At 38.7% G+C, this 26716-nt stretch overlaps 1 protein-coding gene across 1 annotated transcript in view; it reads right to left on the reverse strand.

Moving 5' to 3' along the window:
• Positions 1-26716, reverse strand: part of ddc (dopa decarboxylase) — a 134344-nt gene that overhangs the window by 79337 nt on the left and 28291 nt on the right. Inside the window, exons 2-4 of the mRNA XM_039736784.1 lie at positions 22823-23058; positions 18609-18722; positions 17197-17316 (exon numbers count right to left, since the gene is read on the reverse strand). Of these exons, the coding sequence (XP_039592718.1) occupies positions 17197-17316; positions 18609-18722; positions 22823-23023 (435 nt within the window). The 5' untranslated portion in view covers positions 23024-23058. The remainder of the gene's footprint in view (positions 1-17196; positions 17317-18608; positions 18723-22822; positions 23059-26716) is intronic.

A 26716-nucleotide genomic window follows, 5' to 3' on the forward strand; every position in this document is an offset into this window, starting at 1 on the left:
TAAAAACATTTACAAGTTTACAAAAGGGAAGTGTTTACTTGTCATACATTTAAGGCTCCTCATAACTCATCAAGTGGTTTATTAAATGACAGTAATTTATTTGTTCCAAACTACAGTGCTTTCACAAAAATGTATTCATACCCTTTCACTTACTTCACATTTTTCCAATTGCAGCATTATGCTAAGGTTGGTTAGGAGCACGCACTGATACAGCACATTGCTGCACCCACCACATGACAAACCAACTCAGAATCCCAGATTGGGACCCGAGTGTAGCCACGCAGTGGGTGACACCTCAGCACCACACTAGTTCAGATGGAATGGACCAGTGTGAGATTTTTTTATGGTGGCTGGAGTGCCAATTCTGCCACCAAACCACAAGTTTTCCCTGCAGGTTGGAGGGCTTACATGCAAGGCTGGATACAGATGAACGTCATACCCAGGACAGAGCAATTGCAGGTTAAGGACCTTCTTCAAGGGCCCAACGGAGTAGACTCACTTTTGGCATTTACGGGATTTGAACCAACAACCTTCCAAGCCAGTGCAAATCCCTAACCTTAGAGCCACCACTCCGCTAAAAACGTTTACATTTTTCCCTGACGTCAAACAACACTCACTACACCAGAATAATAAAGCAAAGACAGGTTTTTAGATTTTTGTTGCAAATTTAATGAAAAGGTGAAATATCACACTGACACATGTATTCACACCCGTTACTATGAAACTTGAAATCTGGCTCAGGTACATCCAGCTCTACGGATCACTGTCGAGATGTTTCTACACCTTGTTTAAGGCCCACCTGTGGTCAATTCAATTGTCTACACATCATTAGGAAATGCATACACCTTTATATACAAGGTCTCATATACAGGTCATGAGGTCAAAGAAATTGCCTGTACAGCTTAGAGAAAGGATTGTGTCAACACACAGATCTGGGGAACACCACAAAAAATGACAGCAAAACTGAAGGTTCCGAAGGGCACAATGGCTTCCATTATTCTTAAACGGAACAAGCACAATTCTTCCTAGAGCTGGCTGTCCAGTCAAACTCTGCAAATCGAGGAAGAAGGGTGCCCGAGAATCCAATGTTCACTCTGGCTGAGCTGCACAGAACCTCTGTGGAAATGGGAGAATCTTTCAGAAGGACGACAACCACCACTGCAACACTTCACTTATCTGGGCTTTATGGCAGAATAGCCAGATTAAAGCCCATGTGGAGATTTCAAAAAGGCACCTAAAGGACTCTCAGGACCATGTGAAACAAGCTTCTCTGGTCTGATAAAACTAAGATTAAACTGTTTAGCTTCAATTCCATTTGTCACATTTTGAAACCAGGCACCTTTCATCACCTGTGCAATAGCATTCCAGAAGCGAAAAGTGGATTTGGCAGCATCATTCTCTGGGGCTGTTTTTCCCATTGGCTGGGTCTGGAAGACTAGTCAGGGTTGAGGGAAAGCTGAACAGATAGAAGTACAGAGATATCCTTAATGAAAACCTTCTCACAGTGCTGTGGACCTCAGACTAGGTCCAAGGTACACTTTCCAACAAGACAATGAGCATAAACACAAAGCAAAGGCAACAAAAGAGTGGCTTAGTGACATCTCTGGAAATGTCCTTGAGTGGCCCAGCCTGAACCTGAACCCAATGGAATATCTCTGGGAAGACCTGAAAACCACTGTCCGTCAATGATCTCCATCCAACCTGACAGACCTTTACAGGATTTGCACAGAAGAGTGGAACAAAATCCCCAAATCCAGGTGTGTGAAGCTCATCATGTCCAATCCAAGAAGAATCACTGCCAAAGGTTCTTCAACATAGTACTCAGGGTAAGAGGACTAAATACTAGTTCAGATGTTCATTTTTTGCTTGATGAGGGTGGAAAAAAATCAAAGATTTTAGCATAAGGCTGGAATATAACAAAATGTTAAAAAAGTGAAGGGCTCTGGGTACTTTCTAAAGGCATTGTACACGGCAAGAACATTTGTTCAAGAGTCTAACAAATGTTCTTCTGTGAAAATGGGTTTTTCATAAACCTCAAACTTTTGTGATGTAGAGTCTTAGGAATTACAAGAAAGGTGTTAAGGCCTCCAAAAATAGCCACAAAGCTGGGCAGGGCCATCAATGACCATCACAGAAGCAGCCCACACTAATCCAGCTAATTCCACAATTACTACCTGCTGACTTCTTTCCTAAGAGGCTCCTCCAAAAAAAGGGGATGGAGAGTTGCTTTTACAGTTTGAAAATAGCACAAAATGTTTAAAAATGTATCTAAATGTCCTGTAAGAGAGAAAGAGGGTAACTGTACTCCTCAGTCTTGAAAACAAAAGGGTAACAAAACAATTATAAATAAGAATTTAATAATAAAATATAGAAATGATGTAACAATATACTCAAAAGAGCAAAAAGAGGCAACAGGATTTGTCTTAAAAATTGTAAACCAGTCCCAAAACACAATTCCAGCAATCAGGAACCCAAAAGCTGCATTAAGAATTGGTAAATCCAAAGAAAATAACTCTACTACAATCTCAAATCACCACTGCCAAGATTCACGTCTCTAGCTTAGTATGTACAGTAGTCAGAAGGAGGTCTCAGCAGCAGTGATGTCAACAGAACCACTATTTGTAGTGGGGCTACATAATAAGAAATATTTGTTTTTGTCTGAATATGTTTTGTTTTCATCGTCCCGTTTACTGTCCGTTATATGTGTGTCAGTAAATGTTGTTCCCGTATGTGAAGAGAGGAAGGATGATGGAGAGAGACCGCAGCCCCAATACGGAAATCACCTGTTAAACTCACCAGATATATCCGGGACATTCTGTATTTAAACGAGAGGAGCAAAAGGCAAGAAAAAGGAGGAGAAAAAGAGAGGAGAGAAATCGAGAGGAGAAAGGAGACAATTTATCCATTCATTTACAAACTCATCACTGCCGTTTTATTGCATCATTCCACTGCTTGCATTTTCAACATCCAATTCAACATCACGACAAGCATAGCTGAGAAACCCCGGGGTTTGGATTCATACCAGCCATTGCCAGGACTTTTCACTCTGAGGTCGTTTTGTTTTCGGGAAGGAGCACAACAGTTCAGCCAGTAACAATACCGCCGGACTTTATTCTGGACTCATTTTTCACCACATTTCAATTGCTGTGTTTAACTAATCTGTGTTTGTATTTGTGTAACGTGTTTCTATTAATTGTTATGGGGCAAGGGACGGTTCTTTGTAAATATTGGTACATTCTTGTTTTATATAGTAATTAGTCACTGGTGTCCGGCACGGTGGTGCAGTGGTAGTGCTGCTGCCTCGCAGTAAGGAGACCGGGGTTCACTTCCTAGGTCCTCCCTGCGTTTAGTTTGCATGTTCTACCGTGTCTGTGTGGGATTTCTCCGGGAGCTCCGGTTTCCTCCCACAGTGTGCATTGGCAATCCTAAATTGTCCCTAGTGTGTGTGTGTGTGTCCTGCGGTGTGCTGGCGCCCTGCTCGGGATTTGTTCCTGCCTTGCGCCCTGTGTTGGCTTTGATTGGCTCCAGCAGACCACCATGACCCTGTGTTAGGATATAGCGGGTTGGATAATGGATGGATGGTCACTGGTGTCATTGGGATAGTGGTATTTTGTGTGCACATATCTACGTTATTGAATATTTGTCTTTTCCATTTACAATATATCCATGTTTGATTTCACATTCCTGTCTACTTCTTTCTGGTTATTTCGTCGTGTGAGAAAAAAGGTACAACTTGCAAGATGTAACAGTTGAATTAGAACCCTGGTCCAATATGCACCTGGCATGTGTCCGAGTCTCATATCCTTCTGAACTTATGTTTAAAAGTGGACGCTGTTATTTTATTATTCACTATGATAAATGTATTTTTTTTTGTTATTTTATATAACCCCCTTAAGAGAAAAATATTATATTTATGGCATAACCTTTATTCTAGAATACTAAGTTTCCGGTTATATATATACTAGCAAAATACCCGCGCTTCGCAGCGGAGAAGTAGTGTGTTAAAGAAGCAATGAAAAAGAAAAGGAAGTATTTTGAAAATAACGTAACATGATTGTCAATGTAATTGTTTTGTCACTGTTGTGAGTGATGAGTGTTGTTGTCATATATATATATATATCTACATATATACACATACATATACACACACACATACATACACACACATATATACACACAAATACATATACATATACATACATACACACACACATATATAAACATATACATACATATCTACATATATACACACACAGCTATTTCGTATCAGTGCAATACGCTGCTTGTTAAACGGATGACTCCGCTCTTACGTGCAAGTCTGCGTGGATATTATGAACTATCGTATTTGTTCAAGTTCTATTTAAATTTTAAATAGAAGGAATTTTTATTTAGTCGACAGAAATATCTTTGGTAGGAATGGTAAAAACAGACAGGAATATTATTTGTGAATAAATCAACTCAAACCTTAAATAACTTAAAAGAACAAACATTCAAATTTCTTTACTCTTATGTAAATTTTATATAAAAATAAACTTAGATTTTAAATATCCCAAAAGATTTTGCTCTTCATAAAATATATCCTGTCAAAATTATACAAATTCAAATATGAACATGCTGCATAACAAAACCTAGAAATATAAATAAAATGTGTTCCTTTCAGCAATAACAAATCAAATCATTCAGTTGTCTTTGCTCATATGTCATTTTAGAGCTGGACGCCTGGCATCTTTTTTTGGCCACAGGTTCGTTTCTGTTTGGTGTGAGGTTCTGTGTTGTGGAGATTCTCAGGATGGATTGCAGGTGCTCATCAGTGAGGCGACTCCTGTGTGCTGTTTTGTTAGTCTTTATCACTGAGAAGAGCTTCTCACACAGATATGTGCTACCAAACATGCACGAGGTTTGAGCCGCATGTAGACGGACTTTTTTTGTTCTTCAAAGTCACCAAAGCGCCGTGCAAACTCAGTGCGCAGTGCGCTCAGTTTATCAGCAAAGTGCGTGTTTGGGAACACCGTAGTGACGACTTGGTTTAACATTACTTGGCAACAGGGAAAGTGGGGCAAGGTGAACTGGTGCATTTGTGTCTCCCATAAAAGCAGCTTCACTTGAAATCACTTTGTGATTGTGCACGGGTTAAAACGTCCGCTGAAGTGTCAGATTCTTATTTAATTATGCTGCTTTCTGTATCTTCTGCATTGCATTCAGGTTACCCTGATGTTTTGTCTCATAGTGCCGTCTTAGATTAAATTCTGTAATTACAGCCACATTAGCTCCACAAATGAGACACACGGGTTCAGTAAACATATACTCAGCCTCCCATCGGTTTTAAAGGCTCTATTTTCAGAATCAACTTTTCTCTTCAGCATCGTGTGAGCTAGCTTCGCAATAACTTGCAGCATCATAAGGTAGACTTGATTAACGCGTAAGTGTTGGCAAGGCAGCTGAAGCGCTGCATTATGGGATCTGTAGTTTATTGTGTTACCAGCGCTTCATATACCGGGCTTTAATAACAATAATACAGTATATAAAATGATCTCGGGCGGATATAATTACGCCGGGCGGATGTGGCCCGTGGCCCTTGAGTTTGACACATATGGACTAAATAGAACTTGAAAAGATATATTTTTCAAATGTGATCGCGCAATTCAGATAGAGTTGACGCAAGACACAGCCTGCATGCCTCAATAAGTCATCCTCCCTCGCTCTTACTTTTTACCGTTCATCTAATGAATACACTGAGTATGGCTTTACCAAAACAATCATTGATGGCGAATAAAGTATCCATTATTCGAGTATGTAGATCGGGTTATATATATATACATATATATATACCAGCGTATCTAGCGAGAAGTAGTGTGTTAAAAAGCTAGAAAAGAAAAGGGAACATTTTAAAAATAGCGTAACATGACTGTCAATATACAGTATTTGTTTTGTGAGTGTTACTGAGTGTTGCTGTCATCAAGGATTTGATTATCATTATTTCTTTCAATCAGGTTCGTATTTGTAGGATGTGTTGTGTTCAAGTTACATTCCGTGTTTGTCAATCGTTGTAAAGATGACAGGTTTCATTCATCGATTTGTTTCTTACTGCATCAATAAACAGCTCGTCTTCTTCTTTATCTGAGACCTGACACACTGCATGCACGGGTTTTTACACTGTCTTCCTTTAGCGGGACATTGACTTTTTCCAACGTGTGCTTTGTTTCCGCAGTAGTTGGATTTATGAATATGCTTGTATGTATCAGGCGCTTCATATTTTTGCTGCCTTTTCAATTGTGTAATTCGGTTTTGTTCAGCTCTTTGGAACTGTTGCTTTTATCTGTGCACTGCGTCAGTTCACGTGAGCCACTCGGTGTACATGCATCGAAGTTCCCCAGTTGTGCTGGTGCCATCTCGTGCTATGTCCATGGCTGTATTTAATGTTACCTTAGTCCTGGCACTTAAAACTTTCTCTCACAGTTTCGCTGAGTTTGTGTCAAACACCACCCTGACCATCTCATCTTCCTCTCCATAAGCACAGTCCTTCACCCGTGAATATTTACCCGTGGCAGTTTGCTATTGGATTGCGCTGACGGACGGCCTTATATGGGCAGGCACTAAATTACAAACGCCAGCGCAGCCTGTCTATGAACTTAATTTAAAGTGTAGGTTTACATCGTGCTTTGTTTCGAGTAGCAGAACTCATGAATATGGTTGTATATGTCACTTTCGCCGCTTCTTATTGTTTAGCTGCCTTCTCAATTATATAATGCATGTTTTCTTCAGCACTTTTTGAGGTCTTCCTGGTTTTCTATGTACTGCGTGATTACGTGGGAGGCGTGATGATGTCACACGAAACTCCGCCCCACGGCGTTGAAGCTCATCTCCATTACAGTAAATGGAGAAAACTGCTTCCAGTTATGACCATTACGCAGAATTTCGATATAAAACCTGCCCAACTTTTGTAAGGAAGCTGTAAGGAATGAACCTGCCAAATTTCAGCCTTCCACCCACACGGGAAGTTGGAGAATTAGTGATGAGTCAGTGAGTGAGTGAGTGAGTGAGTGAGTGAGTGAGTGAGTGAGTGAATGAGTGAGTGCTTTGCCTTTTATTAGTATAGATATATATATATATATATATATATATATATATATACACACATATATATATACACATATATATATATATATATATACACACACACATATATATATATATATATACACACACATACATATATATATATATATATATATATATATATATATATATATATATATATATATAGGCCATTGTTTTCTTTTCATTTTGACCATGACAAACTGTGTGAGTGGTGAAATTCACACATCTCCTAAAATAAGAATAAAAATAATATATTTAAAATGTCATGTACATCCGAAGCAAACGGGATTATCAATCAAATTGTGGTTATCTAAAATACCAACATCTGCCATGTCCTGTTAGTCCCGTTAACTGGGAATAACCAATAATGTTAAACGTTTTCTGAATTTGTAGTGAATTCATTTTAAAGAATAGTGACCTAATCAATGGATTGTATAAATATAGCGCAGAGGACACTTTTTTCTTTACAAAAACTCTGATATGATGCTTTTTGCCTCTTCGGAGATTAAGATAAAGAATATTGATTGATGTCTTTTTCCTGCCTGTGTTTTATTGCTTAAATCGGGAATTCCAGTGGGGGGTGTCTATATTCATCATTTTCTTCCAGAAAGGAGTATGGCTTGTTATTAGAGCAAGAAGCCTCTGGTGATCCAAAGAATAGTCTTGTTAGTGTATTGGCCGGTCTGGGTAAGGGGTCGGCCGTTACAAGTTAAAGAAAAAGAACATTAAAAAAAAAAACACAAACGAACAGAAATAACATAAAAACATGAAAAACAATAATTCAAAATGAACAAAAATAAAAAACAAATGGCTATAACACAATAGAAGGTAACACACCAAAGAATGTGACTCAGTTCATTTTGTATACATGCTTAATGTGTTGCTACTCTCATTAATGTAATTATTAAATAATAGAAACTGAATAAATTCAGTCTGTTTATCCAATTTTGGTTATAGTATCTCAAGATTAATAAGCCAGAACATGCACTCCAACTTAAATGTTCATTTACCTAATCACATAACTGACCTAGTAGTCCATCAAGGTGGTTGAAAGGACATTTGAAGGCTATCCCTTCTTATTCTCAGCCAGGTAAAGGACTGTATCATTTTTTTTCAATTTTGTGTTGACCTTTCCATTTTGAGACAACTGCTGACATTAAATGCTAGAGACTGCAAGCCAGCAATGTGCTATGAAAAGTTATGGCCCTTTTGGCTTGTGTCAATCGCAACATGAAATACAGTACATTGCCATCCCTGGTGGAAAACATATTTTTAAAAAGGCAGCAAGGCAGTGGTATGGTGTGTTTCTTTAACTTTGCTGGAAAGAGGCCATCAGAGAACCATCCTTACTTGGTAAAGTAACTTACCTATTGTAATGTAGATAACTAGGGAGCTCCGCCCCCTGCTTGCTTAGCTCTCCCACCCCTGGGTTTGGTTAACCAGAAATATAATTTTAAGAGATTGTTATTTTCAAGGGAATTGTTACATATTACTTTCATTTTTACTTTAAAACTTTACTAAAAACAATATTTGGAATGAACTTTTCGTCAGGATTGCATTGAATTTTGATTCCGTGTTTGGACTTACATTGTGACAACGCAATGTATAACTGCCTGTGAGTGAATATCGTTTCTTTCCTCTAATAAATAAAATGACTTTTTCAAATGTTTGTCCATGCTCTTTCTTCTTCGCTTAGTCTTTGATGTGTCATCTACAAAATTATTGTCCTGATAAAATTTATAAGAGCTGAGAGTGCTAGACGTGTGTCTGCCGAAAGCATTCACACGACTGAGGTTAGATGACGGTGGTCTTGTTTGAAAATAGTTGTAAGCAGGGCGTGACTTGAAAGAATCTCATGTTAAAAGTCTCCGTCTCACGGAACTTCATACCGCGGCAATGTTTTTGAAATCTTAATTCTTGCTGGCAACACAAATTAGGCGATCTACAAGGCTCCAACTTAAAGTTTAAATCCGAACAATATATTCAATCTCTTTTCACTGTTACATTATTTCACTGAGTAATAATTTCCGTTTGTTTGCGCTAATGTGATCTTTCCTATAGTTTTTTTGAGACTTTCGTATTTTCTTACTTCCATTATCTCTAACCTGCTCTGCATGTGTACCGCGCCAACATTTTTGAATTCTTTACGACGTTCTACTTTGTCATCTACTCTTTGCCCTTATTTCCGGCCCCGGGAGTGGACTCGTCTCGCGGGACGTATAAGTGTCTCTCTCCGAGAAAATCACTTCTCGTCTCCTTCCAAGATTTTTTTTTTTTTTAAATAGTAGAGAGATTTATTATATAACAAAATGCTAAAGTCTGTGAGTCTAATCTCTCTGAGCAATCGGATTGGTTAGTTTGACTTAGGTGACATGACAAAAGAGGAAGTGCGAGTGTGAGACACACAAGGAAGAGTAAAGGCATATGAACCACACAGACAGAGTCACCTTCAAAGACAGTGTTGAGGATTTTGATCAAGGATCAATGCGCTACATTATTAGCTCTTACCTATGAAAAGTCTAGGCCTGAAACAACTTTAAAAGGACACCATTTATTTTGTTAGAGAGGCCTCTTGCCTGCCTATCCTTCTTACTTGCTTTGTTTTAATTTTCTGTGAGTCGAGCTGTGAGACAAGGTCATCATGCTCTCTGAGGAAGCAATCAGGCAAACTTTGTTTTGAAAAATGCAGGAGCAGAGCTTTTTTTTTTACTGCTAGAAGACCAAACAAACTGCATGCAAGGCTTTTTGCCTGTGTAGGTAAAGGGCAGGCTCTTAAGCTAGCATATAAAACATATAAGCAATTAAATGGCATTTAGCAGCATTTGAGCTCATTAATACCTTAGGCAATAAAATTAAAACACAATGTATTATGATATTAGTTAGTTTTGAACACTATAGGGACTTAAGAGTTGATTATTAAACGCTAGGGGACTTTTTCATGAACATGTGCCGTGACGTAAGCAGTAGCTTGGCCTCTGTCACACCATTGTGCAGCAGTGCGCCATGACTTAATAGTGCTGCTGTATGTGTTCATGAGCTTTTATATTAGCATGCACGTATACGTTTTACAGTAGCATTTAAGTTTATATGGCAATGTTTCTTTATACAGCTTAATGAAAATAATAAGATATAGTAGCACATATGAGTGAGCTTAAAGAAGCAATTGTTAAAGGCTTGTCTTTCTCCTTCTTTCTCTCAAGCATGAAGCACTGTGTCATGGTTGTTCACATCTTGGCCTTTATTGGTAAAGCTGTGCACTGCCACTCACTGGCACAGTTGCCTGTTATGTTAGCCTTAGCCTTACAGGATGCTAGTGCAACAAGTAATCATTTCTCTCTATTATAAAAACAAAAACACTTGGGATGAGACTTTTTTCTTGCGACAAGACGTGATCTTTTGAAGAGAGACACTTTCACATCCCACAAGATGGGCGAGTCACGTCATATTTGCAACCTTTGAAAGCAAGTTCCGTGATACACATTGCGGTTAAGCGATAATGGAAGTAGGAAAATTCTAAAGTCTCAAAAAAATTAGAGTAAAGATCGCATTAGCGCAAACAAATGGAAAATATTACTCGGTGAAATAATGGAACAGCGAAAAGAGATCGAATAGTGTCTGAGGATGTCTGGGGGAGAAGAGAGACAAGGCAGTGACTTTAAAACATTTGAAGTGCCTCACAAAATGCAGATCGCGTGGCATGGGAGCAGCAGCAAGCCAGCAGCTGATCGAGTAAAGAGGAGGTAAAAAAAAACCTGTTACTTGTTTCCCATTGTATCACCATTTAAGAGGGGCTTCGGAGGAGCAGCCGTGTTTCCTTGGGGTGCGTTTAGCCCCCCTCTTCACAACGGCACATAGAGCTTGGCTGGGGGGGAGAGGTTGGCAAGTGAAGCAAGCAGGGAGCAAAGCCCCCTAGTACTGAATTATAATTAGGCAGTCCAGTTTTCACACATGGTCCCTTCTGGTCTCAACTTAATTGTTAAGTTAAAAATTGATGAACAGCTGAAAGGCCATCGATCTTAACAGATCAGGATTAGGCCGCAAGAATGAAGGAAGGGGTAATCAGGTGATGCTTATCGCCAGATGGCAAATATGTCCTGCAAGCAAAGATCTTGTTATGAGAAGGTTTATTGGGAAGAAGTCTGTTATAGGAATGTCTTCAGGGGCAAGAATATTGTTAGGAGAAGGTCTGGAACATCAGGTGATTGTTATGGGTAGAGGTGCTGAGTGGGGACAACACCATGGGAAACTCTATACAGTAGATGTTGGGAAACTAGTCTGGAAGGGGGGCATTTGGATATAAGAATTGTAATATATTCAGGGCTCTCTGGACAATTGGGGCTCACTTCATGAATTGAGAAAGGCTTTATGTGCTCTACAATTGTTTTCTATGCTAGGCAATAAAGTCTTAAATTCCAACTGCATTTCTGAAGACTCTGCTTGCTTTTTCTGAGATTTATCCACAACAGCAGCAAGTGTAAAACCAGGCAGGAGGCAAGAAAGGCACCATGAAGATAATGAAAGAGTATGAGATGGAGGCTTTACAGGAACGCACTTGAGAGAGGGAGTACCAGTTAACAGCTGTTCACACACACAAATAAAGAGGAAAGGTGCTGAAGGTACACACAAGTTAAGAGATAGAATAGTTAAAAAAAAATATCTGCGATTACCTGTCTATGACAGGCACCATGGCTAACATTTCAAATTTTGACAATGTCTTGTAAATTGTCATTTATGATATCTAAAACACAGAAACAGCTTTCTGAAAATAAGCCACTGTAAGTTCCCTAATTTTTAGCAATATAAAATCTTCATTAGAATTTCTCGCTTCAAACATCTGTAATGGGGAGAGGTTGTGATGGGCGATTGGGTTTACTAGAACGGGCGAGTTTATGACTTAAATAACTGTGTATCCTTTAATTCTTGTTTAAAACTACAACGTTTATTTCTATAGCATATTTTTATATGTAGGATATAGTTCAAAATGCTTAACAAGATGTCAAAGAAATAGTTACACACAAAGAAAAGCAAATTAAAATTAAATAATGAATAACATACAAGAAAATAATACACACAAAAGACATCAAATTACAGAAATAGAGATCTTACATATAAAATTGGTTTTTAAGATGAGCCCAATGAGAAGGTCAGATGGCTTTAAAAAAAAAAAAAATCTGTAGGGGTTCCCAATTCCTTATTTGGCAGCCTTATTGTTTTTTTTCCATTCACCCAGTGAGACATGATGGGGAGCTGTTGCTTCTGATATCAAGCACCCAAAGTCCCTAAAAGGGGATTCTAAAAGGGAAAATAGAGTCACCTTAGGGGCCTACCTCGACTAAACACATATGATGCCTACTTTAAAGAACCAAAGAGAGTGATATGCAAAAAGAAACTCTTTTATTGGTTTGTTGCCCTTGCATTGCTCATCAAAAACCTAGGAGTTCAACATTTGGTACCATTACCTAACAGATCCAGAGCCCACTGTTCAAATCAGCCTATTATTTTCAATGAATTTAAAAATGTCTTTCGACTAATTTCAAAAGCCATGAACAAAATGTAATGAAATAACTAGCAAAGAGAATACAATGATGTGATCATAAGCCCCAATCATCTTTTGTTTAGAGAATTATACAAGTTAGCTTTATGAGTTAATCATTTTACTCAGTATATTAGTAACTACTCATGTCTGAACATTCATTATGCAAACAAGTTAAATAATATATATATAGAAAAATACTTTAAAACCACACTTATATTACGTCTCACATACAATACTCAACATTCATCAACATTCAAAAACCCTTCTTAAAATCTTAGCAAAAGCGCCCACACTTTTATCTTTTATTTTACAAGTGATGTATGTGAGACTTATTCTTGACTTTAACTTTATAAAAAATACTTTTTAAAAACCATGCATATACAGGTATATATATATATATATATATATATATATATATATATATATATATATATATATATATATACATACACACACACAGTATATATATATATATATATATATATATATATATATATATATATATATATATATATATATATATATATATATATATATATATATATATATATATATATATATAAATAATACTAGCAAAATACCCGCGCTTCGCAGCGGCAAAGTACTGCCTTAAAATTTTTATTAAGAAGAAAAATAAACCTTTTTAAACCGAGGGAAAATATACCAATAATTATTTGTTAAGGATCTCTTTGTATACCACATTGTGAGTTTGGCCCTCCGGTTGTAATATGACCAAGCTGTGCGCTGAGCTTACTCTTGAGCATGCAACGTACAGTTGGCCATGTGAACAGTAATATTGTTTCAAATCTCACAGCTTGGATTGCTGCTGTCATAATCGGTTTGAGTTTTATGGTTTGTTTCCATTACGATAGTATTTGTAGGACTTGTGTTGAAGAGACATTTGGCATCTGTCAAGCGTTGTAAGCATACAACCTGTTTCATCGATAAAATCACATCCAGCTTTTGAGAGTTTAAACATTCATAAACAAAAAGTGTCCACTACTGAAATCGTCACCTGTGAGTCTAAGATGTTTAAGAGGCATTGGCGGTTGTCGAAAGGTGTAAAATATTTGGCCATTTCAGTACACTTGAAAGCGACAACCAAACAATTCAGCGGCAGCCATCAACTCACATGCAGAACCACAGGTGAAGGGCTTAAGCATTTCACTCTTCTAGTACTCCTGTGTAGTATAATTATCTCTTGTACCGTCATCAGTCCACACCTTGAACCTGTCCCAGTCATTCAATACATAAGACACAATGTTCCTCCGGATATCAAGAGTGAGCCTGATATGGCCGTGCAATATGTAACAAAGAGAATGGAAAAGGTAGGTGCCATCTACGGTCATGGAAACCACTCGGTAAGTGACAGTTCTTTGATCGATGGTGATCACCTTGATAGACATGTTAATGGGGGTACAGTTGGAATGAAAAAGGAAATGGGTACCTGAACAATGTAAAGTAAGTCTAAAATACCTATACAATAACTATAATCGTAATAAATGAACAATAAAACAGCGGAGAAGCCGTGGATTAAATAAAAAGGCTATAGTTATCAACAGGGTGACGTGAATCCCTTGGCGAAGCAAGGAAGGGAATGTAGAGGCCAGAGCGACGGACGGCCTTATATAGGCAGGCAGCCAACAACGTGGGAGGCATTGGGATCATACCACCGAAATTAGGTAGTCAGCCTTCTACCTACACGGGAAGTTGGAGAATTAGCGACGTTGGAAAGTTCAATATGGCGGCTGACAGTGGCATCATACCACCGAAATAAGTATGTACATTGGTTTCGGTTAGCGCAGGGAAGCCGCCTACCAAATTTCGTGAAGATGGGGCCATAAATAAGAAAGTTCAACATGGTGGACATTGTTGACCGTTATGACCATTACCCGTAGAATTTCGAAATGAAACCTGCTTAACTTTTGTAAGTAAGCTGTAAGGAATAAGCCTGCCAAATTTCAGCCTTCTACCTACACGGGAAGTTGGAGAATTAGTGATGAGTGAGTGAGTGAGTGAGTCAGTCAGTCAGTCAGTGAGGGCTTTGCCTTTTATTAGTATAGATATATCAATGTCACACACGTGTGAGGAGGAGGCAGCTAAAGGGTCTGAGTGAGTGTAATAAAACATCCAACCAGGGGGCGGCGGAGTGCGCTGACTGTCTTTCTCAGTTACCTGCAGACCTTTCCCGGGAAATCCTGCAAGGTTCCGGTGCCTCAGAAGACATCACTTCTGGAGCCAGCCCCTTTGCTGACATCACTTCCGAAGCCGGCCCCTTTGCTGACATCACTCCCAAAGCCGGCCCCTTTGCTGACACCACTTCTGGTTCCAGCCCTTCTGATGACATCTGTTACTCTACGGGCCTTTAAAGCCTCCATCTTGGGCTACTGTACTTAGTTCTGTTGTGGGCTCTGTTTTGTGCACATCGTGCTTCAAAAACTTAAAACTTTTGCAGTCGGTAAACACAATATATGGGTGGCTGCCCCAACTCTTGATGATGTCTTTTGTGTATTATCACTATATATACAGTGATACCTCGCTATATCGTGCTTCGACTTTTGCGGCTTCACTCCATCGCGGATTTTAAATGTAAGCATATCTAAATATATATCACAGATTTTTCGTTGGATTTCTGTGGACAATGGGTCTTTTAATTTATGGTACATGCTTCCTCAGTTTGTTTGCCCAGGTGATTTCATACAAGGGACGCTATTGGCGGATGGCTGAGAAGCTACCCAATCAGAGCACGTATACGTATTAAATAAAACTCCTCAATGAAATACGATATGCTTCCCGTACGGTGCTTCGCACACTTCAAAGCTCTAACAGCCCGTATTGATTTTTGATTGTTTGCTTTTCTCTGTTTCTCTCACTCTCTCTGACATTCTCTGCTCCTGACGGAGGGGGTGTGAGCAGAGGGGCTGTTTGGACAGAGGCTGTTTGCATAGAAGATATGGACGCTCCTCTAAAAAATGCTGAAAGACTACCTTCACGCTGACCCCATCATTGTGGCAGCGGTGCTTCGAAAACTTAAAAGCCCAACAGCCCTATTGATTTTTGATTGTTTACTTTTCTCTCTCTCTCTGACATTATCTGCTCCTGATGGCACTCCTTTGAAGAGAAGATATGTTTGCATTCTTTTAATTGTGAGAAAGAACTGTCATCTCTGTCTTGTCATGGAGCACAGTTTAAACTTTTGACTAAAGGGTGTTATTTCATGTCTAGAAGGCTCTAATAATGTTAAAAAACGTACAGTGAAAATTGTTTAACACGAAACTGAGGGGACTGAAATATTTTTTCATGTTAAAAGAATTTCGTGTTAAAGGATATTACAAAAAAAACATACTGTATATTCAACAAAATTAAGTTTATTAGAGTACATTTTGTTTACATAGATATGTATATATGCATGTATTTAATAAAAATCAATGAAACAAAAACATTTACAAGAACTAGCATTAAAGGTCCTGATATGGGAGCATTCTGAGATCTCGCTTGTTTGAACCAAACAAGTAAAGCCGTCTCTAAATCCTCGTGCTTGGCTGTTCTCATCCGTTTTCGCTCTGGCTCAAACATTTCCGTAATTTGCTCTCTTTTTTAATTATTGTTGTATGGTTAACATGAATTAGATGATCTACAAGATTCTGACTTACAGTTTAAATCCGAACAATATATTCAATCTCTTTTCAATGTTCCGTTATTTCACTGAGTAATAATTTCCATTTGTTTGCGCTAATGCGACCCTTACTATCATTTTCTTGAGACTTTTGAATTTTCATACTTCCATTATCTCTAACCTGCTCTGCATGTGCATCATGCCAACATTTTTTAATTCTTTTATGAGGTTCTACTTTGTCATCTACTTTTTCTCTTTTATTTCCGGCCCCGTGTGTGATTAAATCTCTTGACACAAAGTCTTGCCTTGTGGGACGTGAAAGTGTCTCTCTGAGACGTATTATTGCAGGATAAAAAGTCTCGTTTCCCAAGATTTTTTTTTATAATAGAGAGATTTTCAATTTTCTGGAAGAAAATTAGAAGTTTACAAGCTAATTAGTCAGTCAGTCATTATCCAACCTGCTATATCCTAACACAGGGTCACGGGGGTCTGCTGGAGCCAATCCCAGCCAACACAGGGCGCAAGACAGGAACAAATCCCGTGCAGGGCACCAACCCACTACAAGATACACACACACACACACATTAGGGACAATTTAGGATCGCCAATGCACCTAACCTGCATGTCTTTGGACTGTGGGAGGAAACCGGAGCACCCGGAGGAAACCCGCGCAGACACGGGGAGAACATGCAAACTCCATGCAAGGAGGACCCAGGAAGTAAACCCAGGTATCTTCTTACTGAGAGGCAGCAGCGCTACCACTGCGCCACCACAAGCTAATTAAATACTTGAAAATTAACACTTAAAGATATGGGAACACTGTAGCACAACAATCTTCTTTAGCATGCTATGCTAATTGAGGCATAATTAAACAAGGAGCAAAAATTCTTCCATTAAATTGATTCACTGAAGTGTACATAATTTGTCATCCACTCAAGAAGGTTACCTGGATCACGCCTCCACCCTGTCCTTTGGTTCCAGCCAAAAATTCCTCTGGTAGGTTCAGCATCTTACCCAGCCAGTCAAGCATTACCGTCTCCATTTCAGTGCAGGCCGGACTTGCAGCCTAACAAACAAACAAACAAACAAACAAAAACATATTCAGCATGGTGAGAAATACACATTCCACACAGAGAGACGATAACAATCAAGTGCGGGATTCAAGCCCTGCATACTAGACACACAAGACTGCCGTGCTAACCATTGCTCAACCATGCAAGCTTATTTTTCACCTTTTTGGTTTAACTACTTGCATTTGACAGATACATAGATCGATATAATTATGTGCCTTTCATAATTATTTCATTATACTAAATATCAATTTTGAATGTGTAGGAGAGTGGAAAATGGGAACATATTGGACTTGTCTACAGCTTATCCAGCTGCCTTCATTCACAGGTCTAACAAACTTGGTTGTGCTCATTTGGGATATCATACAAGAGGAAAAATATTTTAATGATATGACTGGATCTCCGACTACTGAAGCTCTTATTAATTCATTTCTTATTGTTAAAAATTAGCACACTGAGTAATTTCCAAAAGAAATGTGGTGCTACACTATGTATTTTTAATCATGGGGATTTTTTTTAAATGTAGACTAGATAAGCAGATGTTCTACCAACACTCAAACTACCCAAGTATCAACACCCTGGAGGCCGGTAGACACAAAGTATTAAGTGAGCACATGCAAACAAATGTATTACAGTCTTAATGCTGTTGACACATGGAATTTTAAATTAAATATTTCTCTGTACACTGCATTGACTTTATAATCATCAGCTGGGAAGCACTTCTGCAACATATGGATTCTTGTATTTATTTCAAAAGGGTCAACATAACACATTCTGCACTTTTAAGACAATCTTGAATATCAGTGAATCATATGCTTCTCGTACAGAATTTTCTAGAGTACGATTTTTCTTTCCATTATTAACAATTTATTGAGAGCACATTTATACGACCAAACAGGAATTACTGCATTAATGAACATTCAATATACAGTATAACTATTATCATGTTCTCTCTCTCCATTTAAATTGCCACAGTAAGTATTGTTTGATTTAATTGAAATACACTTAATTACAAGGACTGACTGAAAAGTTTTGTCCTGCAAACACCTTGTATATGCTGCATGAGTCAAGGTCAAGACCTTGTGACTAGTAGCAGTAGTAGCTACTCTTTAGTCCTTGTGTTGCCATGTTGAACAGTTTAAACTGTTTAATGAACTGTGGCAAAAAGTAATGCTTCGACTGTTTGAGCTGTTAAGACCACCAAATTCTTAATTTAATAAGAATTTAACAATTTCAAATTGAACATGTTGATTCACATGAATTTTAAATGTGGAAGATTGAGACATACCCAAGAAAATCCAATGCAGCCAATTGCACAGCACAACATGTCAGCAAGCATTCCAGGAAAAGAACTGGCTGCAGGGAAATAAGCGTAGAAGTAGGGACTGTGCCAATGAGTCACCTAAAAAACAGATGAAACACAGGGATAGATTGAACACTTTAAAACAATAAGGTAAAATCACTTGTAAGTATTTCACAGGGGCAAAAGGTGACTTTACACTAAATTATATGTCTACCTCAGTGGATATCGAGTTCTTCATAACCTATAATGCAAATTGATAGGATGGATATGAACTCATATTTTGTAATTAGATTGAGTACACCCCTACAACACCAAGAAACACCCAAATGTAGCGGAGAGCAAATCTTGAGTAATGGGCTCTGGTTTATTAAAGGAAACCAAAAGGGTCAGGCTTAAGTGAATAATAAAAGCTACTACAGAAAGTCTTCTACGATGCAAATCAGAATCACTTTTATTTGCCAGTACTTAATGTATAGGAATTTGACTTGGAATATTTGGAGCAGCTTATAAATGGAAGTGTGAAAAACTCTGGCTAAATAACTCCTTTAGGAATGCTCAATCCATATGAAACATACAAACAGTCCCACAAGTTTAATCCTTTGTGACACCCTTAAAAACCTATATTATTGTTCATCATCTGGTGTTACTTTTATGTACAGAAAAACTTCAGATCTTTCATTTCTTGTTAGGTTGTTGATAAGCCGGTCACACTGATTGTGCACCTCATTTTAGGTAGCCAATGAGAATTTTTAGTTTTTATATTTAATGACTCATGACTTAAATGAGCAAATACATCACACTAAAACATGCTAGGGAAAAAAGAAGGAGGATCTATGGCAGGGGTCTCCAACACGTTGCTCGTGAGCTAGCGGTAGCTCTCAACCCCTTTCCAAGTAGCTCGCCAAAGGCTTAATGAATCCTACATAAATTGGAAAACTTGATTAGTCAAATTAAGGGTGGGCGATATTAAAAAAAAAAATCATATCGCAATCCTTTTAACACAAAATCACAATCCACAATCTGAATTGCGATCTCTCTTTTCAATGTGGCATACACTTAAGAGAATATCCGGACTCAAACTCATCAAATTACACTTTATTTTAAATATCAAACAAAGTTGAATTCAATTCTTCTCTCATTCGCTAGCTAAGCGGAGTTAAGGAAAACGGCCCAAAGCTAGCGAGTGAGTGAGGAAGGCCCCTCCCCATCAGCGCACTGCATGTTTCTTGGATTCGCGCAAATAAATTGGTATCACAAGCGAACTATGATACACAGCGAAATGAGAGAAGTCGCAAAATCAACCGGAATGTTCAAGCAAATTATAGAAAAAAACCCGATCTAAATCCGTTAAGTAGATCTCTTGTGAAGAGCGGACAGACATACAGACATTGGATTTTATATACAGTATTATATATTAGTAAACCTTCAAAATAATATGCAGTTAAAGTCTCAGCAGCATTCTCAGCATTTCTGGAGCTTAGTAGAACCACATAACTATAAGAATCTTCACCAAGCGGCTCTGAAAATGTCTGCTTTGTTTGGGTCTCCATACTTCTGTGAGTCTGACATGAATGTAATGCAGTCAAAGTTCAGAACAAGACTGACAGACGGACATTTAAAATGACTCCATAAGAGTGAACCTCAGTGGCTCCACTCCACCAGACACCTCAATACCAGTCATCTGACTAACTAAAAAACACATCACACATGTGACTGGACCTGTAAATAAAGTGACACAGTGACATGTGACAAAATGACAAATGAATAAATCATATCTGTGTATTTGGAATTGCATTGTTTTGACAGTATTCATGTTTTAATTCAATGGTGTGAGATGTGAGTTGCGGACACCAACATATTGTAAATGTTCAGGCAAAACAAGCCAATTCAGTTTGTTTGGGTTGAAATAAGCTACGAGAATAAAAAGTTACAAAACATGAGTAGCTCTCAGCCATTTTGTAAAGTAGCTCTTGGGGGAATAAAGGTTGAAGACCCCTGATCTATGGTATATGATTAGTGATCATTTAAAAATCCAGGTTCTCCAAATCTAGTTTAAAGCTTAAAGGATAATTTTGGTGGTTTTCAAATCGAACTTATACTGTATATCTTCACAATTGGGGTTGTATTCATTTCCCCACATGAAATAGTGTTCTGAAGTGAATTAATTTTTTTAACAAAATTTTAAAAATACCTTGTCTGTCCTTGTAGCTTACAATGGGACAAATACATACACAGGTCAACAAGTTAATGAAAAAGTCTTAAAAACTTACCAGACATGTCCATTTTTAAGCAGCAAAGGTTTTGATTTAAGAAAATACATCTTCCTCATTTATGTATTCAGGCATCCTTGTGATAATGAAAGGAAACCAAAAATAGTTGTTTCTTAGACTGTTTTTCTTGAGATGAGGAGACATTTCCTGTTCGCTTGTCTACTCACAGCCTCCATTGCGGGTGGAGTTATGACAGCCCCAATAAGCCCCTAGCACGAAGCTAGATTCTGCTTATTATCATACTTTTGCCTCTGGAATTCTATATTTTCCAACGATTATGCTATGCCATGGCTTGTAATAACATGTATGCTCGCATTATATGATTATTTCCTTCCTAAATGTCACTTACTTTCACCCTTTGTATTCTGAGTAGTTGTTTTACATGGACTACAGACCAAGATTCAAAATATGTATCAGCACCGTGGAAAAAAAAACACGAGAGTTTCATTGTAGTTTATACAAATAGCAAATCATTGATAAATACATTGGGAGAAATGCAAAACTTTTCCAGACTCTGGCACTGTGAAGCAGGAATGAAAGATCTGCACTACTGGCATAAAGTAATCTCTGTGAGCAGTGGTGGCAGCAGCATCGCCGAGAACCAGTGATCTATCACCTTTTTTTAGAGGATCTATTAGCCATACCTTGCATGACAGATTATTAGTACATTTTGCATGTTTGGAGATTATGCTCCTAATGCATTGCTGCTAACAAGGAGCAGGAGGAAAGAATGGCATATGGGTTGCCATTTATTTACCCTGGGTGAGTAGAGTGATGAAGGAGCACCTTTCTCTGCATGGTAGAAGCAGCTGCTAAAATAATGAAATAAGCTTCCCTATAGTGAAAGAATATAAGTGATAAGTTTATTTTATCAGTTATCATTGCCTAGTTGTCTATAGAACAAGGGCGTCATCATTCATTGTTAATGGAAGTGCTTGGTGATGACTTTCCAAGGTGAATCCACACCGCTAGCCATGGAAGATAGATAGATAGATAGATAGATAGATAGATAGATAGATAGATAGATAGATAGATAGATAGATAGATAGATACTTTATTAATCCCAAGGGGAAATTCACATGACGAGTGTCATTGTAAAGTGCACAGTCTCCTTTCAAAATGTCACAAGCATGTTTTGCTTTGTGCTTTGTTCCTTCTTAAAATGACATGGAGACACTATTTTGCAGTATGTGTGCAATCTAAAGATACAGATCAATACTCGATTACATTGCTGGCTTGAAAAACTGACATTTTTGGTACTTTTTAAAGATTTTTCATTCATCTGTGCACCTGTGTATCCATTAGTGACATTGTAAGCTGAAATTAGTGCTGGGTGGTACGACTTTAAGCTTGTAGGCACTTGACCTCTCAAAACAATGAGCTCTGTTACTGTTGTGTCATTTCAAAAAGGAAGGAGTATTTTTTAGGAGTAAGGTGAACTGGGAAAAAAAACACTAACAGGAGTCTGTAGCCAAGAATAAATAAAAAATGAACCAAAATACCACAAAGCTAATCAAAATCTTTCTTAAAGTTCACACAAAAGTCTCATCAGTTTAAATCCTCCAAAAGCTAGCTAGCTAACTACATAGAAATTTGCTTTTTGATAATTATCTAAAAACTCTGAAACATCACATAGACCCTATATTAGCCAGCATCGTTCTATTTGCTGATTTCATTAAACACGACTTTTGCCCACATGTGATGGCAAAAGGAGCTGTTGCTAATAAAAAGCTGCAAGTTGTCCAAATACTGAAAACAAAAGGATCTCAAAACAAAAAAACAAACAACAAAAAATTTGTAAAATTAGTCCTAATAATGCCAAAAAAAAAAAAAGTTCCACAATAACACTTGACATTTAAGTCAGCAGAACAGAAAACATGCAGTTCCTAAAAATGACACGACGGGTGATGCTGAAGAAATTTGCCTTACTCCGGGCATGATGATGCGTTCAACATCCTTCATAATTTCTTCATATGTTTCAGGTTCTTCTGGCGCCAACTCTGGGATGAGCTTCCGTAGGTAGCCTGGTTCTACATTAGGGTAGACATCTCGGTTTTCAATGCTCTCCAGGTAATCAGCAATATAGTCCACCATTTCTTTGCCTCGTCTTCTATATTCGGCGATATCCATCACTGCTTGTAATTGTAAATATGCTCTTACTTGCACTGGAATAAAGCGTAATAAAAACTGTTAAATGACTTACAAAAAGGATTCATTCAGTACTAATGAAAAACACTCTAGTGATGTTTATTTAAATAGTTGCTTTGCAAAGTCTCTCAACCTAATAAACCAAGAGTGTGTGTCTGTGAGCACACTCTCCGTATGTTCTACAGGCCTGGCAAAATGAACAAGGATCAGGAAAAGGTCCCCATTTACAAGAGGTGCAACTAGACAGAGATAAGTACATACTGTAATAAAGGTAACCACATCAAATTGAAACCAACAGGAAATTAATTTCTAAAACAGGAAATTAATTTCTAAACACAGATAATTCAGAAATACAGGATATACCGCGTGGTCTGGGAAATAGCAGCAAAGTCCTGCCAAATTAATATCTACTAGAAATTGCCATCCAAAAATATAAAATCACTTATTGAGCAGTATTGTGAGACTGAACAGACGTGCCAATTGTTTCTATTAAACTTGACAAGGAAGACTACCTGTGCAAAAAATAAAAGGGAGCTAGTCTCCAATTACCAAATGAATCCTCAATCCATTCATTCATCTTCTAAACCTGCTATATTCTAAGCATTGAGGGTGAGGCAGAAACAACGCCTGGACAGAGTGCCAGTCCATCACAGTTGTGAGAAAGCAGCTCACTTGTTGTGAGGAAGCAGCACTATCACTGGGCCACCATACCACGCCATCAAATCACCAATAACTAAATTAAAACTGACGTTCTGTAATAACAATCAATCTCCAATTAATATTGATTGTATGGAGTACAGACTTGCATGTACTAATTTGTGTTATAAGATTTACTTTGCTTCTACTTTCCAAGTATTGTCATCCATTACCTAACCCCAGTTCAGAATCATGGGGATGTCAAGATGCAATTCAAGACTCGACTTTGGACAATGTGCCAGTTCATCACAGGGCACACGTTGTGATTAACTAATGAAGAGAAAGGCCGTGTTCGAAATTAGCACTAAAATTAACAAGTAAAATAAAAAGCATTTTAAGGAAAGAAAATCTGGTTTGATGTCTATTTCTTTGCACGATTTTGAGCCAGTCCCAATAATGTGAAGAAGACATCATGAATTCCACCAAAGTGTACATATTCTGCTAAAGTCCCCCATTATTGTCGTATCGATTTTTAAACCAAAGTCTTAAAATCACTGCTGCTCACAAATTGTTCCCTGGGTCTTCTAACCCGTTCCAAACATGTTTGAACATTAGCAAAACAAGAAATGCTCAGTGTCGACCCAGGGCCATCTTAACAGCATTATAAGCCCCCAGTCAAAGCAGTGCACTGGGTCCCCTACCTACACAACCACTCAGCAAGTCACAACATACATAGATTAGCACGGGGCCCCTATGATCGTAGGGCCCCCGGGCAACTACCCAGCATGACCATGCATTAAGATGGCCCCATTTCAACCATAAAGCTAACATCATATTTTGTTAGTTACCAATAAACCTGACAATGAGACACTAAAAACAAACCATATGGGCGGCATGGTGGCGCAGTGGCAGCGCTGCTGCCTCGCAGTTAGGAGACCCGGGTTCACTTTCCGGATCCTCCCTGCGTGGAGTTTGCATGTTCTCCCCGTGTCTGCGTAGGTTTCCTCCCACAGTCCAAAGACATGCAGGTTAGGTGGATTGGCGATCCTAAATTGGCCCTAGTGTGTGCTTGGTGTGTCCTGCAGTGGGTTGGCACCCTGCCCGCGATTGGTTCCTGCCTTGTGCCCTGTGTTGGCTGGGACTGGCTCCAGCAGACCCCTGTGCCCCTGTGTTCGGATTCAGTGGGTTGGGAAATGGATGGATGGAAACAAACCATGGGGAAACTTCACAAGAACTTCATTGTTAGGTCCAGGGCCGGATTTAGACTTGATAAGGCCCTAAGCTATTTGAGACATGGGGCCCTTTATAAGTCCAGATATTCTATGTAAGTGCCAAATATGATCTGCTTGTGTAGCTTATACGTAAATCCTGCACTGGTTAGGTCTCATATGACCAGGTCCGGTTGACTTAAGTTGAGCCACAGTAGGGAAACATTTACAAGTGGAACGCATTCTGTCACACCTTTTGGTGCAAATTGTTCACTTGATTATATTTAGTTTTTGACACAATGAGAGCAGGGTCTCCAATCGAAATGCAATACACTCGGAGAAGTCCCGTCGGGAAGCGAAATGCAATACGTCTGCTTTGCTTTTTGTTATGACAAGTGATCGACGGACACGAGTTAAATGCAATACACTTTTCTATTCCATTTTAAACTGAATTGAACATTGTAAGCCGTTCGAGACGATAAAACCAATTAAACAGCCAACTGTGCCATCGAGTTAACACGATGGACTTCATTTAATGTTGGCACAAAAAAAATCTTCCAGAAGTTCCTCAAGGATGAAAAGCAGAAGGTCAATACAATACAATTTATTTCTGTATAGCGCAAAATCACGCAGGAAGTGCCAATAGGGAGCAATGTGGCTTACGCAACCTTTTGCTTTTACTGTATAACTTAATAAACGTCAAATCGTTACACATTTTCCTGTTGAAAGATGAATTCAACCAAATAATCGCAGTACTATTTAACAAATGTTTTTTCTGTTAAAAGACGACAATTAAATAATAGCATTAAGCATAATATATAAACATTAAATACTGAATTTGTACGGAACAGTGACGAAACTTACGTTGGGCAATAAACAACTAAATGTCGCGTGAACAACTAGCAGACGTTAAAGAAGTAATTCTTTGACCTCGCCGAGTCCTACTTGTCTGTGAAATAAATGACCATCACAGCCTTCATTATAAATCGTGAAGCTGAAAAGACGAGAAGACATAGAACTGCAGACTGCGACGATTGGCGTGTACTTGTTTGATTTGGGCGCGAATGACGCCTGGGAGCTTTACTTCCGGCCTCACCCTTCTAAAAGCGCGCCTCGTCACACGTGGCCTAGGCTGACTTTATCATCTTTGTTAAGAGACTGTGGAGCAGAGTTGGTGCGTGAACTTAGTTACTAATGGCAAAGCAAAGAACTTCGTATCGCTTTCCCCCAGTTAAACTTGCTGGTCCGATGACACCGTCAAGGTTGATGACCGATAAGGACGTGTGAGTAACGCGGCGCGGCTGACGAAAACACGCCGCCACGCCACGTCCCCTGTCAACAAATGTATAAGACGTGGTTAGCGGAGTTTGCCTTACTAAGGTAAGTTACATGGAAGCAAATGAACCTTTGAAACGTTTTGTTCTGAAGCAGGTGATGATATTATGGTCAAGACTGGCTGCATAAGTTGTTCACGTCATTTCAAGAAAGAGATAGCAAACGTAAGTTAGAAAATGTACAGATTGCTAGGGTGATTTAAGGCTACGCGTCCCGTTTCATGCCTAGCGTCTGTTTTAGGCAGCTGAAATTTGAAGTTTTTTTTCTCCTTTTTAAAGATGCACGATATTCCATGGGGTTATCAAACGCGGGTGCTTCACTTTAATCGCGTCCAGCACCAGAGCCGCCGCCAGGGGGAGGCAACCATTACACCTGTCACGGGCCCCGAGCAGTACGCTAAAGCGGTAGCAAATTAAGCGGAAATCCCCGCAGTGTTCAAATCAGGTAGGCGTCGCAAATGACCAAAGACGCATTATTGGCCTTATTGAGTCCAATG

This window comes from Polypterus senegalus, chromosome 15 (genome assembly GCF_016835505.1).
Source record: "Polypterus senegalus isolate Bchr_013 chromosome 15, ASM1683550v1, whole genome shotgun sequence".
In the NCBI taxonomy this organism is placed as follows: Eukaryota; Metazoa; Chordata; class Cladistia; order Polypteriformes; family Polypteridae; genus Polypterus; species Polypterus senegalus.